General features: G+C 39.8%; 1 protein-coding gene across 1 annotated transcript in view; it reads left to right on the forward strand.

Moving 5' to 3' along the window:
* Window positions 1-17967, forward strand: part of HMCN1 (hemicentin 1) — a 325574-nt gene that overhangs the window by 259377 nt on the left and 48230 nt on the right. Inside the window, exons 65-77 of the mRNA XM_084636570.1 lie at window positions 183-307; window positions 1429-1612; window positions 1795-1892; window positions 2381-2659; window positions 3324-3520; window positions 6222-6303; window positions 8824-8960; window positions 13134-13275; window positions 14351-14495; window positions 14990-15117; window positions 15689-15845; window positions 17335-17456; window positions 17660-17824. Coding sequence (XP_084492696.1) covers window positions 183-307; window positions 1429-1612; window positions 1795-1892; window positions 2381-2659; window positions 3324-3520; window positions 6222-6303; window positions 8824-8960; window positions 13134-13275; window positions 14351-14495; window positions 14990-15117; window positions 15689-15845; window positions 17335-17456; window positions 17660-17824 — 1961 coding nt within the window. The remainder of the gene's footprint in view (window positions 1-182; window positions 308-1428; window positions 1613-1794; window positions 1893-2380; window positions 2660-3323; window positions 3521-6221; window positions 6304-8823; window positions 8961-13133; window positions 13276-14350; window positions 14496-14989; window positions 15118-15688; window positions 15846-17334; window positions 17457-17659; window positions 17825-17967) is intronic.

Below are 17967 nucleotides of genomic sequence, written 5' to 3' on the forward strand. Positions count from 1 at the left end.
CTGTAGCTCATGAAAGCTTAAGCTCAAATAAATTTCTTAGTCTGTAAAGTGCCACAAGTACTGAATTTCCATAGAAAGCGTGTGGGGAAGTAACTTGATTGAAATGTATGCACTAGCTGTTCATTTACTTGTTCTTACAACCTGGCAAACAAACTCATTGTATTCTATGATCTTTTTTATAGAGTGACTCCAGATGGCAGCACCTTAAACATTTTCGGAGTGCTCACATCTGATATGGGAAAATACACTTGTGTGGCTACTAATCCTGCAGGAGAAGAAGATCGAATTTTCAACTTGAATGTATATGGTGAGTTTTTAAATGTGACAAACTGAAGTCTGACTTATTATCCTGACTTTGTTATCACTCACATGATAGGGCCAAGAAGTGACTGCCTATGTAATCTTATGTATCTATATTCATGTGTAGTTTATTGATGTAGATATCATAGTGTGTTCAACATAACATACTGCAGAGGACCAAAATGATTGAAACCATTGCTGAGTAATAAATTTTGGGATAAACGGAAATCAATTCCTATGGTATATTCCATAACAAAACAAATCCACCCAAAATGCCTTTTTTTTTTTTGTGGAGAAAGACACTGTATGGGCCTAATTGAACACTTCATTACTCCAGTTTTACACCATCTTAGTTCTGTTGATCTGAGTCAAATTATGCCCTCTTAAAATTAGAGTCATGCAGAAGTGAAACAGGTTTTAAACTTTGTTTTACTCGGGATTTAAATTAATCCAAACAATAATCTGAAATAATTTTGTACCAGATCCTCCTGATTTAACGTCACAATTGAGGACAGTAAGACTAATCGTCCTCTGCCTAGCACAGTGTGTAGCCATTTACACCTGTAAAAATGGGTGTCAAGGCTACCAGTTATGTGAGTGAACAGAGAATTCTGCTTTTGGGAGTATTTTACACTCATTTGGCACAGGAGTGAATGACTACCCCAGGAGCAGGACTGGGAAGAATCAGGCCCAACAGGACTATTTGTGTGGGTAGGGCCAACGGGTACAGTCCTTCATAATGAATAAAAACATCTTAGTGGGAAAATATGGCACCATGTACCTGTGGGGACAAATGTGATCAATCATAGTGAAGTCTGCAAGCAATTTCTGTTAATCTAATCAAGTAAACATTACTATGTGCACTTGATTTTTTAAAATGTAAATGTTTATGTAAGTTAGTTGTGACCCACAGTTACTAATATCAGAAGGTCTGTTGGCTGCCAAGTTTGGACACGCTGTTCTTGCGGAATCCTGTGGGAATGTTTCATGTGAGATTCTTTTTTTTGGTTAGAATAGCAATATCTGTAACATCTTGCAGTTCAGGATAAGGTGAGCTATGATTAGAACAGGAATAATTTTGAACAGCCAATTTTAACACCCCTCTTATTCACCTGTTATTTAATTTAGTTCCGCCAGCAATAGCTAATAATAAAGAGGAAGCAGAGAAGCTAACTGCCATACAGGATGCCTCCATAAACATTGAATGTACTGCTGTTGGCACCCCACCACCACAAATAAACTGGCTTAAGAATGGACTTCCTCTCTCTATCTCATCCCAGATTAGGTTGTTGTCAGCTGGACAGATTCTCAGGTGAGTGTTCAGTTATTTAAGGTATCTAAGCTAAATTCTGCCCTCAGTTAACCCTAATGCAACTGTGCTGAAATTGGTGTAGGCCAGGGTAGAATTTGGCCCTCTGCAATCATAGTCAAAGTGGAGCAATACATTCCATGTGGTAGCCGTGGGTAAGATAACTGCAGCTGTGTTCTTTTCAGAATTGTGAGAGCTCAGGTGTCCGATGTTGGTGTGTACACTTGTGTAGCATCTAACAGAGCTGGAGTGGACAATAAACACTATAATCTTCAAGTTTATGGTAAGTTTCTTTATGATATTAAGTGCAAGAAGTTGCGTTATGTAGTTAATTTTCTACGTATAACCGTAGAAGGGTAGAAATCTTCCCCTGATTGAAACTATCTGGATAATTGAGAACATTGAGATTTTGCCTCTCAGAGGACGAATTCTATTTATTTTCTTACCAACACAAGATTGAAGACTTTACTAAGTACATATTTGGCAGATGCTTTATATGGAAACTTTACATTTTGCTAAGATTTTTGTAAGGTAAGAGGAGTTGAACTTTAAACCCTCTTTACTTTTTTTAGCTCAGATAATGTGTTGTAGATTTTTCTTCATTGAATAAATGTGGTGTATTATTTCTACTTGAATTGTAACCCACACACACACACACTAACCACAAGTGTAAGAAACCTAGAAAATTTAATTGCTTAACAGGGCATTTATTTTATATTAAGAATTAGTGTTTGAGGGTATTCCATAATTATCATATCTTTTTCTCTGCAGTACCACCAAGCATGGACAAAGCAGGAGAAACAGAGGAAGTGACTATAGTAAAAGGCAATCCAACTTCTATGATGTGCTTTACTGATGGCACCCCCATCCCCAATATGTTATGGCTTAAAAATGGACAATCCCTAAATCTTGGAACCCATCTTACTATAAGTAATCAAGGAATGGTCCTTCACATTTCAACGACGGAGACTGATGACACAGGCAGATTTACCTGTATAGCATCCAATGAAGCAGGGGAAGTCAGCAAGCACTTTACCTTGAAAGTGTTGGGTAAGTGTTAATTTTACATTCAGACAAGATGCAAAAGTATGCCTAAAATAGAGACAATCATTTAAAAGTCTTTAGAAATTTAGAACATTTTCAGGAAGTAGTGCTCATGAGATAGTAGGATTAAAGGGATGGAATTTACCTTTGAGTGGACATGGTGAAAATTTGTATGTTGGTATTTGAGATTTACAGGTAACAGCAACATGCTAAATATAAATCAGCATATTGATGTACAGAATAATTTGCTTTAACTGGGTAACTTTGGTGTAACAGAAATTAAATTCAATGGGCTAGATAATCAGCTGGTGTAAACTGGCATAGCTTGACGAGGTTATACTGATTTACAGCAACTGAAGATCTAATACAAATTCTCTTGTACTGTATTGTGTATTCTACCCAAGGATCTGAAAACACTTTACACATACTAATTTAGTCTCACAACACCCATCTTACAGAGGAAAATATGATTATACTTCGCTTATGTTGCTAACCTGAGGCGAAGAGAACTCATGTGAGTTGATCTATGTCACACAGGGAGTTGGTGACTGAGAGGAATAAAATACATCAATCTGGAATCTACCACTCTAACCATTTGGTTGCCCATCATGTTTTATAAATCTGAATTTTTATGTTAGTCAAGAACATGAATTGTCTTTCCTTCCTGCAGAGCCCCCTCATATCAATGGATCTGATAAACCAGAAGAGATATCTGTGGTTGTTAACCACCTACTGGAGCTTTTTTGTATGTCTATTGGCATCCCAGCCCCCAAAATCACATGGATGAAGGATGGGCGCCCACTCCCACAGAATGACAATGTTCACGTCCTGAGAGGAGGAGAGGTCCTTCGAATAGCCAGTGCTCAGGTGACTGACACATGGAAATGAAGCTTGGCTTTGCAAATCCTGGACTGGCTTGCAGAGCTGGGCTGATTCCCAGTTTCATGGCACACTATGTCTGCAGTCTGATTTCAGGCAGGTTTGTGCTCAGTTGTGCCTCCACTGCCACCACCAATGCTACCGTAGCTACGCTGCTATTTATCCTTGCACTAGCTTGATGAGAGCTAGCATGAGTATGGCTACCCAGACAGGAAATTAACACCCCTCATTTGTAGACATAGCTGTAGTCTTTAAACTATAAGCCAGCATAATGCTAAGAGACGCTGTACCATCTCTCTATTGGTGTAAAGCCAAGGTCCTGACAACTTGCGGTGATTAATGAACCTGCAACACAGAGTAGGAGAGTTTTCCCTGGAGTAGGAGAGTTAATCAGTTTGACTGGCCAAATGCTAAACTGGATAATGACCTTCTGCCTATGCAAAATTGCCCCTGCAGTTGCAGCTGGACAAGGTATTTTTCACTTTCTACCTCATCATTTTGAACCCTGACCCAGCTGCAGGTGCACTGATACCATAGTTAACACTGTGATTTGGCACTTCCCTCTTCTTGCCCCAGCTACTCTCGAATGCATTCCAGAATCCTTCGAGCTGCCTTCAGTGGAGCTTCCTGAGACAGCAGGGCAGACAGCACAGGGGACTCTGATGTGTATCGTCCCCTTCTGTCTTAATTTCTGTATCTACCCTGCTGCCTCTCTGTTTTTCTCCTCTTTTCCCTACCTTTTGGCTCTTCTGTCTATTTTTTTGTTTTTCTTCTATTGACTGTGATCCCTTCCCTATTGTTTTACACATGGATGGACCACAGAGGCAAGCTAACTGGGATTTACAACCATTTGTATAGGGACTAGGAAAGGAAGTGGTCTGGGAAATTAATAAAGACCATACAAGAAAAATTTCAAATCAACTCAGACAATTTAAACTGAGACTTAAAAAAACCCCTAGAAAACTAAAACCACATACCCTAATCCAGGGGTGGTCAGCCTGAGAAGGAGCCAGAATTTACCCATGTACATTGCCAAAGAGCCAATATGTCAGCAGGCCCCCATCAGCTCCTCCCTCCATCCCCCCCTCCCAGCATCTCCCACCCACCAGCAGTCCTCCCCAAACCCCCTGACATAGGCGCCGACTCCGTGGGTGCTCCAGGGCTGGAGCGGGTGCTCCGCACCCACCGGCAGCCAAGCTCCTCCTTCCTCGCCTCCTTCTCCCCCCGCACAAGCACGCCGCGTCCCCACTCCTCCCCCTCCCTCCCAGCGCTTTCCACCCCCTCCCCCTGCCACCTAACAGCTCTTTGGCAGCGCTTTGGACTTTCCAGGAGGGAGGGGGAGGAGCAGGGACACAGAGCGCTCAGGGGAGGAGACGGAGAAGAGGCAGGGCAGGGACAGGGACTTGGGGGAAGGGGGTAGAATGGGGGCGGGGGGTGGGAAAAGGGAAAAGGCGGGGTGGGGCGGGGACTTTGGGGAAGGAGTGGAATGGGGATGGGGTGCAGGGGCGGGAAGAGGTGGTGCAGAGCTGGGGCCAGGGGCGGGGGTTGAGCACCCACCAGGCAGAGAGGAAATTGGCCCCTATGCTTCCCGATCAGCTGATTCGTCATGTGCAGGAGGCTCTGGGGGGGCGGGGAGTGAGGGCACGGCAGGCTCAGGGGAGGGGGCAGGAAGGGGTGGAGTGGGGGCAGGGCCTGTGGCAGAGCCAGGGGTTGAGCAGTGAGCACCCCCCGGCACATTGGAAAGTTGGTGCCTGTAGCTCCAGCCCTGGAGTCGGTACCTAGACAAGGAGCCGCGTCTTAACTTCTGAAGAGCCGCATGTGGCTCCGGAGCCACAGATTGGCCACCCCTGTCCTAATCACTCTGAAGACAGCTGGACTTCAACTTTTAGTTCATCATGGGAGGACTAATTTTTTGTTCTTGCTCATATGATAAACCCCTTATCTCAGCCCCAAGACTTTACACAGAGCGATTTATGAGGAGCAGAAGATATAAAGATGTTAGTAAATATTTGAGACCTCAAATAATTCTCAGGGGCAGAAGGATACATTTTACAAGACTACCTATGTAAAGGCCAGATTGTGAGAGGTAATTGCATTGCTGTGCAGGAGCAGAGAGAGGGGAGAGCCAAAAACCTTCTAGGCAGGCAAAGGGCCTCTTCATAATAGCAGTCTGTGCTCCCATGCTCTGGAAAGCATAGGCACTGTTAGTGCTACCTTCTCTCAGGGAGCAAGATGCCAAGAACAGTTTGGGGAGGAAGTGGAGTCCCATTTCCTCCCCTCCATCCCATCCCATACTGGCCCATTATATGGGCTGATGCATTCAGAGAACAATCTATTCCATCCTAATGGATTGTTCATTGCAGAGAGCCGGACCAGAAGAGAATGTATCTGCTCGAGGCACATTAGCCCTGGTGCTTTTTTCCTGGGATGCTGCAGATGCACACCACCTCTACAAAGGGTTTGACCTGATGGCCACAATCTACCCCAAATAAAACAGACAAGCTTTCAAATATTTCTGGTTGCTTACTCTCCCAGGAATCGCTAGTTTAATTTCTTCTGTTTCCCTTGTGTTTTTTAATCGATATCTACTATCAAAGCCAACTGCGAACATCACTACTTCTTTTGCTGTTTTAATTGAATTGGTCCCATATTCTGAAGTTTCTACTAAAGTTATCTGGGTGTCCTTTAGGTGGAAGACACAGGAAGATATACGTGTTTCGCATCTAGTCCTGCGGGAGATGACGATAAAGAATATCTAGTAAGAGTGCATGGTAAGCTTCATTTGGAAACAATTAAAGCATTCTTTAATACTATAAGCCTAATACTGCATTATCTACTACTTTTAAAAGCTAGAAAAAGTTATCAAATGAATAATGCCTGACAAAGAAAAAACTCTTTGAGTACCATTTTCAGTGATCTTATCTGGTTTTGGACTGCATCTGTCATCTCCTTTCTAGAACAGAAGATCCAAGGACTAGGTCCTAAGTAAGGACCTCTGTAACAAAGCAGATCTTTTTTAGAGGAAGTGGAGTTGTCAGTACCCTTTAAGGTGTTTTAGTTATTAGTCCTTCCCTTTTACAAATTAACTATACTTAAATTAAAAAAGGAAAAGGACAAACAAATGAAAGGAAACATTGATATTACAAATTTAGCAGATAAATGTAATAGCATTAATGCAATGTACTTAGACGTCTATAAGGCATTTGACTTGGTACTACATAACATTTTGATTAGGAGACTAAAATGATACAAAATCAATTTAGAACATTAAATGGATTAAGAAATGGCTCATAGGTGCCAAAATGTGACTGTAAATGAAGAATCATTGAGTGGATGTGCTTCTAGTATGGTACTGCAGGGATCAGTTCTTCACCCTATACTATTTAACATTTTGAACAATGACCTGGAAGAAAAGAAGAAATCATCACTGATCAAGTTTGCAAAAGCAACAAAGATTAGGGAATAGTAAATAATGAAGAGGAGAGGTCACTGATACAGATCAAACTGGATGCTTGGTAAGTTGGGTGCAAGCAAACAGGATGTGTTTCAGAACTGTAATATGTAGAGTCACACATCTAAGAACAAAGTATGCAGGCCATACTTACAGGATGGGAGACTCTATCTTGGGAAAAGACTTGGGGATCATGCTGGATAATCAGCTGAATATGAGCTCCCAGTGTGACACTTTGGCCAAAGGGCTAACTAAGGTGAATCTTCAGTCGAGTAAAAAGGTTATATTATGTCTCTTTTTTCCACCATTGTGACCACTCCTGGAATATTATGTCCAGTTCTGATGTTCACACTTCAAGAAGTATTCTGGAAAAACTGAAGAGGCTTCAGAAAAGAGCCATGAGAATGATTAGAGGATGAGAGAGTCTGTTTTATAGCGAAAGACTCAAGGAGTTCAATCTATTTAGCTTATCCAAAACAAGGTTAAGGGGTGAATTGATCCCAGTATATAAATACCTACATGTGGAACAAATATTTGATAATGGGCTCTTCAATCTAGCAAACAAAAGTATAACACAATCCAATGGCTGGATGTTGTAGCTAGGTAAATTCAGACTGGAAATTAGGAGTCAATTTTTAACAGTGAGGATTATTAACCACTGACACAATTTACCAGTGGTTGTGGTGGATTCTCCATCACTGGCAATTTCTAAATCACAATGGGATGTTTTTCTAGAAGATATGCTCTAGGAATAATTTTGAGGAAGTTCTATGGCCCATGTTATACAGGAGGTCAAACTAGATGATCACAATGGTCCCTTCTGATCTTGAAATCTATAAATCTGTGTACTGAGGGTCAGGAAAACAGAAGTGACAATACACTCTCTCAGAAAGAGGATATTAAATCAAGTGCAGTTACTTAATGTTTGTATACAATGTAGCTATACAGAACATGACACAATTATGATGGAACATTGCAAACATAGCTATTTTAAAATAAAACACAAGCAATTATAATGGAAATCAGAGTAACAAAGAAAGTTAGAGGAATTGATGTCCGTCCTTTGGCCTTTTTCAATAAGACTGAGAAGGAATAAAAAGGACAGGATATATGTGTTTATGTGTGTGTTTATACACACACACACACACACACACATTTACAATATACATTTCATATTATATAAAAAAATAAAAGAAATGGCAGCTGAATCAGTATGTCAGCTCCTCTAGATCTAGAATAGACCTTAGATCTTGTCAATCTAGTCTCCGAAGAATAAGACAATGCAAAATAATTTCCTCTCTGCCCTAGGGAGAAAACTCAATGTTATATGACTATATGGTAGCAGAAGTAAGTTCACAAAAGATGTCTCACAGATGAGTCAGCCTTCTGCTTCTTGCAGACTTGCACAATTCCTACATGAATTCTTCCTACAGTGAAGAAGTTTTATCAAATCAAGGTTTTGCTTATCCAGTGAATGACAAATCATATCTGAATCTGTTGATGAAGAGGGTTACAGAGCTTGAGGTATCCTGACTTCATCTGGCTAAGTGCTGGTTTCTTCACAGAGAATGGACTTTCAACTAATTTCTGTCAGTTAGTGGTTTGTGACCTGCATTTTTAGTAAGTGGGTTATAGCTAGTCAAATGAGGGTGATATATTTTGCAGATAAAAGTCAGACCTGATATTGGCAATGAAAAGCAAAAGCAGTTAATTGTACTGCTGCTCTGCTGGTATATCACAAAACTTTGTTTGAAAATTACACACTGGGATTCTGTCCATAGAAATATTTTAATTATAGTTCATCTTTGTCATGCTTTTCTTATTCTTTTTTTTTAAACAGTTCCCCCTAACATTGCTGGCACCAGTGGGCATCAGGATCTCACTGTGCTGCAGAACAGACAAGTTATATTGGAGTGCAAGTCAGATGCAGTGCCACCTCCTACGATCACATGGCTTAAAGATGGAGACCTTTTACAGGTACATTTGCTATGTTATTTTCACAAATCTGTTGCATCTTTGCACAAAGGGCTTGAACTTAAATTTCTGATTCTACTCACTTGCACCTTCAGCACAGTTGAGTTGTGGTCCCTTGAGGTCAAGAGAAGGTTGTTGAGTAGCCCTGGTCCAAATACAACTTGACTTAAACAAGTACATGAAGACAGTGACCACATGAACTGGCCATCCCGCTGTTATTTGTTCTCTTTTCCTTTAGGGGGATCCCTTGCTCCTCCTGGATCCTTTGAGCAATCCTAGAAGCCTTCGGTATACTCCTGAATGGCTTCGCAGGAAAGGTAGCTGAGAAAGACTACACTATACATTTAACTTTGGGTATATTATGAATCCTCATATTCTAGTAACATTTAGAAAGGAAATAAATTTCTTTAAATTGAAGAGAAATAACCAAATAAGTAGCTTACTTTAATCTCTGCTAATCACCACAGTTTTGCCCCAAGTGCACCTATTGACTCAGAATTTAATGCAATGGCAGTGAGGCATCACATCCTTATTGGTTCAGTCAAAGGAGCAAGAACAGAGTTGTTCAACTGGAGACTTTTCTATTGCTCATCATCCATTGTAGGGCCACCTAGATTTTCAATCACATAGCCCTTTCCCAGTGGACTACTTGGCCTTGTCTAATGTCATGTTGGGTTTCCTGGAGACTGTGCTGAGCAACCTCAGGTTTTTACTTTATATTGGCCCTTTAATTGTTGAGAAAGAAAAAGGTAAATCCAGGTGAACCATTAGTTTGTTATTCGTGTCTCCCTTAACTTTGGTCCCTTTCCAGACTTCATCCATGACCTCTTGGTTCACTGTGATCCATCTAGGATGATCACAGACATTCTTTGTCTGTGTATGTCTCAAGTGTCAGCCCCCCCTCCTCCAATGACAGTGGATGATACTTCTACATTAAATTTGAGTTAGCTCAAAGAACTTGGGCCAGGTAGCCATGTCAGTACTGACCTGAGTGTTTTAACTGGCAAAGACATGACTGCACCAAAAAAGGTTCCAGTACAAATAAGCTGATGCCAGTTCCAGCTTCACTTGTCCAGTTCCAATAAAAGGAAGAAATGTTTGGAACTAGAGACTGCTCATGGGATTCACAGAGTGTTCCAACTGTCCTCTGTGTGTGAAAGAAAGTTTCTTTTATTATCTTTGGAGATAAATAAATTATATCCATAAGACTCCTATCTAATATAAATTTAAAGAACAAAATAATATTGGATACTAAATGAGTACTGGATTATGCCTTTGAGGGATAATCTAGTGACAGGAAGGGCACCACTTCAACAGTAGCTCCTGCAGTCACTATATCTGAGATAAGCACAATTCCTTTGGATGCTATTCCTTTGTGGTATGTGGTTGACCACTTAGGTCACCTGGTATTATTTCTACTGGATGACAAGCTTTTGTAAACGGGAGGCTGGAAAGAGATTGGAAGAAGGCAACATGAATGCTTCTGACGTGTACCTTCCTGGAAAACATTTGCAAAAGTATTTGAAGCTTTTGTTTTCCGTCAACATTTTTATGTTTAAAAGAAAAGAAAAGAAAAAAAATCACTCATACAAGTGTTTGCAGAAAACAAAAATTAAGGCGTTTTGTGAATAGTGTTGAAAGATAATCAGTTATTCACATGAACATTTGGGAATTATTTTTTAAGTATTAACCAGCCCTACTATGAGCCCTGGAATTGAGCCCTTCAAGTTAGGGTTGAGGCATATTAGTTTGGCAGGATGGTGATGCTTTGACTACCCTGTGCATATTTTGTGGGTCAATAGAGTACTTCAGTCTGCAGAGCTATTTAGAACATCTCACTGCACTACATTCACACCATTCTAATAAAAGAACCATGCAGTCCACAAACCTGTGTAAGAAGTTTTACAAACCTGTTTAAAAAAATTGCCATGTGAAGTGCAACTACGAGATTTGGGTTTCCTTTATCCCCCGCTACTCTTTCCATTGTTGAGTATAGCTATGTCAGCATAGCTCTCCCATATTTCTGGGGCACAGTTATCTTTTTCTTTTTTTGATCTTGGAAGTCTGACTGGAGACAGATCACTTTTGCCTAATAAGGAAAAATGAGATGTTCAAGTTGTGTACATAATTAGCCAAATTCTTTCCTGACCTCAAGGGAGAAATGTAATCCACTAATATTTAAGAAACAGAGGGAGGTACACCCAGGAGTGGAAAGAGTAATCCTGCTTTACCTTGGGAAAAGTGGACAGTTTCACAATGAGGAGAGGGAAGTTTTTGGAAAATACCAATTTTTGGATGGTAGTACTTCAGGATTATTTTAACTGAAAATCATCGTTTTTAGTTACACCATCTTATGAGCTTTTAAATGAAACTTCCTTCCTTCCCTACTAGTTTTGTCTTCTTCCATTGGGCAATCTTCAATCTTCTCTTCTGTTCTGTCTCTAACAGTCAAATCTTAAATCCTGTGTTTGTTTAATGGTATGTTTATGCACCATTATCATCTTTGACAGCAGAACAAGAGGTGTATCTGACATTACTATACTTCTAGGAATGGTTTGATTGGGATACTTGGGTTCACAAGGAATGTAGGATCAGGCCCTAAGAGTATTAACTAATAGATACATTAGAGAGGCTTGTTTCAAAGCCCATTGAAGTCTGTGGGAGTCTTTCCATTGACTTAATTGGGCTTTGGATCAGGCCCTAAAAAACAAATGGATTTTGTTTTTTAAAGACAGGACCCAGTGGAGTTTTCATTATCACAAGGATTATAATTAAAGTACAGTTTGGGGACTAAACTATAATTTCTTGCCTTTGTTTTGTCAAATATATGGGGTACTATATTTAAAACTACTTAGTAGCAATGACAGTGAATTAATTTCTCTCAGCTGCATTATATGCTTCTAAGGTCATAGCAATTGTGCTGAAATATGTAAGAGGAATAAATAAAAATATACAAAAAATACCAGTTATTACAAATATGAGGCGTTTTAAGTAGCATCTGCCCAAGGGCTTGGCAATGAGAAGTGGCTTATTTCACTTCTAGGGCCCCAGTGCTGCAATCTGTTCTGCATGGGTGGACCTCTGTGACTATGGGAGGACCTATTGACTTCAGCGGGGCTCTAAACTAGCTTGGAGTCTACCTGCAGAGAAGGAGTTGCAGAATAGGAGGCCTAAAGGTTCATAAACCATAAGAGAAGTTAAACAACACCAAATTTAGTATTAAAAGAACCCATCATGATTTTTAAGCCAGTCTCAGGATGGTGTGGGCCCTGCCTCATGGCTTTGAACACTTGGAGTTGGCAGTATTTTAGTACACCAGTACAAATCTTGTCCAGACTGGTAGTGACCAAAACCAATTCACATCTAATGGCTGTTTTGGCTCAATCTGTTCACACTCAGTGCAGTGCCAAACAGACAGGGATCCATACCACCTCTGGCATCCTTGCAGGTAGTCTCAGTGGAGAGGCTAATCTGTTGCATAATGGAAATGATTCCTTTAGGTCAAGGCTGTGGCACATTGAAAGAGCAGTGTGGGAAAGCTTTTATTTCTTCTATCAGTGATATGCCTGGGTGTGGATAAAGAATGCATTTCAGTTCATGCCGTCAAACTGCCATTTTACATGAAAACCAAAAAACATTTATAATTAATTTGTTTTGGTCAGAAATTCTAATCCCCTATTCAGGCAAAATTCCTGAGTAATGAATTCATGATTGAGACTATAAATTGGCATCAATATTTTAAAACTCAACCAAATTTTCTAAGAAATGTAACAGAGCCTTATTTCTCGTTGCATGCAGTGTTGTTGTAGCTGTGTCAGTCCCAGGATATTAGAGAGACAAGGTGAGGCAATATCTTCTATTGGATGAACTTTTTGTTGGTGCGAGAGACAAGTTTCTGAGTTTACACACAGCTTTCTTCAGGTCTAGGAAACTGCTCCAAAGCTTGTCTCTCTCACCAACAGAAGTTGGCTCAATAAAAGATATTACCTCATCCACCTTGTCTCCCTTATTTATCCTTGTAACTTCACCAATACAAATGAAGTTAAGCCATCGATGAATTTGACCCATTATGTTCTTATGGCCACTCTATCATGACTCCTATTACTTTGCAACATGAATTTTCAGTACAATGGAAAACCATGATAAAATTAGTTCTACTTGTTGAACTTTCCTTAGGTGACTCCTCGAGTCCGCATCCTATCCAGTGGCCGATATCTGCAGATCAATAATGCTGACCTAGGTGATACAGCAAGCTATACCTGTGTGGCAAGTAACATAGCAGGAAAAACTACCAGAGAGTTTGTGCTGACTGTAAATGGTAAAGAATATGGTTTAATTCTTAACTATTATAATCTTTGCACAGTATTTCCGAGAGTTGGAAAAGACGGAATATGTTTACTGGACTCCTCACAACCAGTAAGCATAAGTACAGTAATTTTGTTAATATATCAATCCAAAGAATACTTTAAAGAATGTTTTAAGATAGCCCAGGAAACTTTCATTCTGCCCCCATGTGCATTTGTGTTATAAAAGTCACATTAGGGCCCATATCCACAAAGGTATTCCACTGAAAGCACTGGCAGTTAGGAGCCTAATGCCATTGTAGGTCTAGGATGAGGTGCTTGGCAGAGATGAGGCATTTGGTTTCTATTGAGCAGGGTGATGCCTGAATTGCTTCATAGCATATTTTTCTGGTTGATGCATGGAACAAAATGAATGAACAGCTCTGAAGAGAGGCTAAGCGTAGGACCTTCCTGGCCACATGTAAATTTTCCATTAAGATAGTTAATAAGGCCCAGGGTGGGTTTTTCTCTTATTAAGACAGGGCCATACTACTACAAGACGCTGCAATCTGCAAAGGAACAGATATTAATTTTGAGATACAGCTACTGGGGGAGGGTTAAACCCTAATTTCAATCTCTCATGCCAGGGTCAAAATCCTAGATTCAGTTCAAATGAATGGTTTGTGTGTAATAAAACATAGTCTGGGATAGATAGTCTTAATGTCGTACTTAATTTCCTCATTTTTAAAAGGTATCAAAGAATTTTAGAATTTTAGAAATGTGGGGCTGGAAGGGATCTCAAGAGGTCATCTTGTCCATTCCCCTGTGCTAAGACCATGCCATGTGCTAGTTCTAACAATTCCAGACCATTAGTAGGTGGCACAGAAATCTACTATCTTTTTAATTTGTAAAAGATAAGAAGTTTTTCTTTAAATTTTCCATTACAGCATACCAGCTTTCATGTATTATATCAAATTTAAAGAAGCTTGTTGGTACACTCATGGGGGCACAATTCCTTTGTCATAGCATACATTCCCATGGGTCTAATTTAAAACAGTTCAAAATAAAGCGCTCTCTCTCTAATGTCATGAGGAATTCTTTCTTATACAGTTGCTCCTACAATCAAAGGTGGTCCTCAGACAGTTGTTGTGAATATAAATAAGTCTGCTGTTCTGGAGTGTGTTGCAGAAGGAATACCAACCCCAAGAATTACATGGAGAAAGGATGGGGCTATTTTTGCTGGAAACAATGCCAGGTAGCGTCTAATAGTCAGAATAACAGTCTGTAGAAAATTTTTAACAATGTATTTGTAATAGAAGACTTGGAGTGAAATCTTTTGGGATTTTATTTGCATTAGTTTTACATTCACAAACTCAGTATTAATGTTAGTATTCATTCATTCAGTGTGTATTCATTCATCACCTGGATTTTCTCAGTTTAAATGAGTGATAATAAAAATCACCTCTTTCTTAGCATACACAAAGCTGATGTATTTCCATTTGAAAGTCATTGTAGGAGTCCATTTTCATAATTACTGAGTAAGGGGTATATCAGATGTGCTGAAAGGCAGACTCAAGGCAGAATGAGTGTAGTATGTTCAAAAAGGAAAATTATATATGGCCAAATTAAGGTGCTACATGTTTTGCCTACCCTTGTGTCCCCTGTGTTCTTCTGTTTCTCTTTTCTCACAACACTTAGCCACAGTTCCTGCCATGAAAAATTAAATTAATGCTTATGACTTTGTTTTAGATATTCAGTGTTAGAGGATGGGTCCCTGTACATTCACACAGCACACGTTACCGACACTGGACGATATTTGTGTATGGCAACCAATGCAGCTGGTACGGAACGCAAGCGAATTGATCTACAGATCCAGGGTAAATATTTCTTTTTCAGATAAACACAAATGTTCTACAAAAACTGGATACATTGGATTCCTTGATTGTTTCTGAATCTTGAAATCTATCTTTATTAGTAATGGACTGGAACTTCAGAAAAGCAACTCTTGAGCCTGCTTTTCAAGTACTCAGGCATTGGGCTATTTGAATTTGAGACACTGGTTCAGGCCATTATAGAGAAAGGGGTCAATGAAAGTCAGATCCATGCACAGAATATAGATGTCCCCAAAATTCAGGATTATTCGCATCTGGAATTTTGTTTAAGGATTCTGTCTAGTTTTGTTTGTTTGGTTTTTGTAAGCCCTTAGAAATTCTGGGTGTTATGAACACTGCCTAAATATTTGTGAACAGAAAAAACAGTTGTTCTTTGTTAACTGGTGTGTGTACATCAACAGGATATAACAGAACTGAGAAACATTCCCTTCTGCATTTTTTTGGTGAATTTATAAATGTCAAATGATCCGTGCTACAGAAAAGGATAGTTTCAAATAGTTCAGCTTGAAAAAATATACATTCTCTTAAAATTACCTGGGCTTCATATATTCTTTAGTTCCTCCATCTATCGCTCCTGGACCCACCAATATTACAGTTATTGTAAATGTCCAAACCACCCTCCCCTGTGAGACCACTGGAATCCCCAGGCCAGCAATAAGTTGGAAGAAGAATGGGCATGTCCTTAATGTTGATCAGAATCATAATACATACAGGTGAGAAATGCTCTAATCTTTGTTGTGGGCTAAATTCATCTCTGGAGCAAATCTATTCAGAGATTGATTTGGCTTATTTTAATTTAATTTAAAACTTGCTTTTAAACCAATAGAAAAACTTCATTGCATAACTATTAGTATTACTGAACTGGTTTACTGATGAACTGGTTTAAATAAAACTTTACACATGTTTAGTAGTAAAGTTCTACTCTTTGCCTTGTATCTTAATAATGTGTGTCTATTTGCATTTGACTTCATGTTTTTCACTCACCTCTGAGATCCACTGAAGAGGTCAAAATAATGTAAGATATGCTCTTTTTGTGGTATTTCTGTTCCTGGTTGGTGGAAACACTGAGAAAACTGGAGAGAAACACTCATACATCCCATTTGTATATGGCTCCTGTAGACCCTGGAAACATTTAGATTTTGCCAGAGTGAGGTACTAACTTTTGCTAAGTGCAAACTATTGCTGCTCAGAACAGCAATAATTAGTTCTCAGTTTGCAGCTGTTTGGCCAGATGGGCCACTCCCACCATGATGCACAAGGAATGGCCAAGGGTGAGAAAAATTCCCAAGGATCCCCTGGAATGGTATAGGGTTTGCTTCCCGGCTGAAAGAGTGGTAGGTTCCTCCTTCAAACCCTGTGGATTTTATTAGTGTGGAACCCCAGTGTCTCAGATCTCTATCCTCCACTGAAGCCAGGCTGCAAGGGAATCTCTCTGGCCAGGGCTGACCTATGGGAAAGGTAATGGCTCCTTGGGATTGGTGGGGGAGACATTCTGCTTTCTATTGGCCCTGACAACACCAAACATTGGCTCCCCATAGTGGCCCAGATTCCACTCCCACAGAGAACTCTTAATGGGATACTGGGAATGGGTTTGGGGGCCCAGAGTTGACTCCCATTCCATGCCAGAGCTGCGAGATCCACATGTAAAGAGCTCCAACTCTGTGTGTGTTCTTGTTTTTCTGTGTAGGTGGGAAATCTTTCCTGACCCTTATAGTGCTTAGCTTATGCTCTGAAATGTGAGAATTGACTAACTTCCATTAAATGTTTACAATTGCCATTTGCAAGTAATTAATGTTACCATTAATATTACTGTAGTGACGTTGTGGCTCTGTACCATTGTCTTCTATTGTGAAATCCCAGACTTGTTTTCATGTCTGTAATTATATAATCCTCTGTTGGCTTGTCTCACAGAGTCTTCTATAAACCTTAAACAATTCTACAGCTAACAGATTGCCTTTTAGTTCATATTTACAAGTTTGTGCTTTTAGAACAGAAGGTCCTGCGTTCAGTCAAATCTTTAGTCCATGCGGCTGCAGTATGAATATTGATCTTCAGTTGCATTATGGGATATAAAATAGTGCAGCCATTTTTAAAATCCAGCAACAATATTAAAATCTGACCTCCTTGTGGCAATGAATTCGATGGACTGACGACGTGCTGAGTGAAAAGATGTTTCAATATCTTCTAATTGCTCCGTTTCAGGCTTTTGTCTTCAGGTTCCCTAGTTATCATTTCTCCCACTGTGGATGACACTGCAGTCTATGCATGCACTGTGTCAAATGATGCAGGAGAGGATCAAAGAACAATTGATTTCATTGTACAAGGTAAAGCAGACATTGTGTATTCACATGTATTATGACAATAAAAATTTCATCGGGACAATGCTTTCTTTAAATGAGAATTGTAATTTTGATGCTTATACTATTGTGCTTTTTACTCTTGTTAAGAAAGAGGACATCGCTATATGCAAACATCTATATGAAATGAGAATGGTCGATAATCCTAACACTTGTTCTCCTTGCTTTAGTGCCCCCATCCATAGCAGATGAAGCTACCGATCTTCTGGTAACAAAACTGTCTCCAGCAGTAATTTCCTGCACTGCTTCAGGTGTTCCTGTCCCCTCAATCCACTGGACCAAAAATGGGATACAACTCCTTCCCAGAGGAGATGGCTACAGGATTCTGTCTTCAGGTATTATGCATGACTTGAGTAGATGCAGAAAACGCTAGAAAAAGGTGCATTACTATTTTCATTGTAAATATTTTAGAATAAAAATGTAGGGTTCTTAAACGGTAATATGATTTCTCTGTTTTCTTTGAATGTAAGATAGTTAT

This window comes from Lepidochelys olivacea, assembly GCF_965140295.1.
Source record: "Lepidochelys olivacea isolate rLepOli2 genome assembly, chromosome: 8".
NCBI classification, from domain to species: Eukaryota; Metazoa; Chordata; order Testudines; family Cheloniidae; genus Lepidochelys; species Lepidochelys olivacea.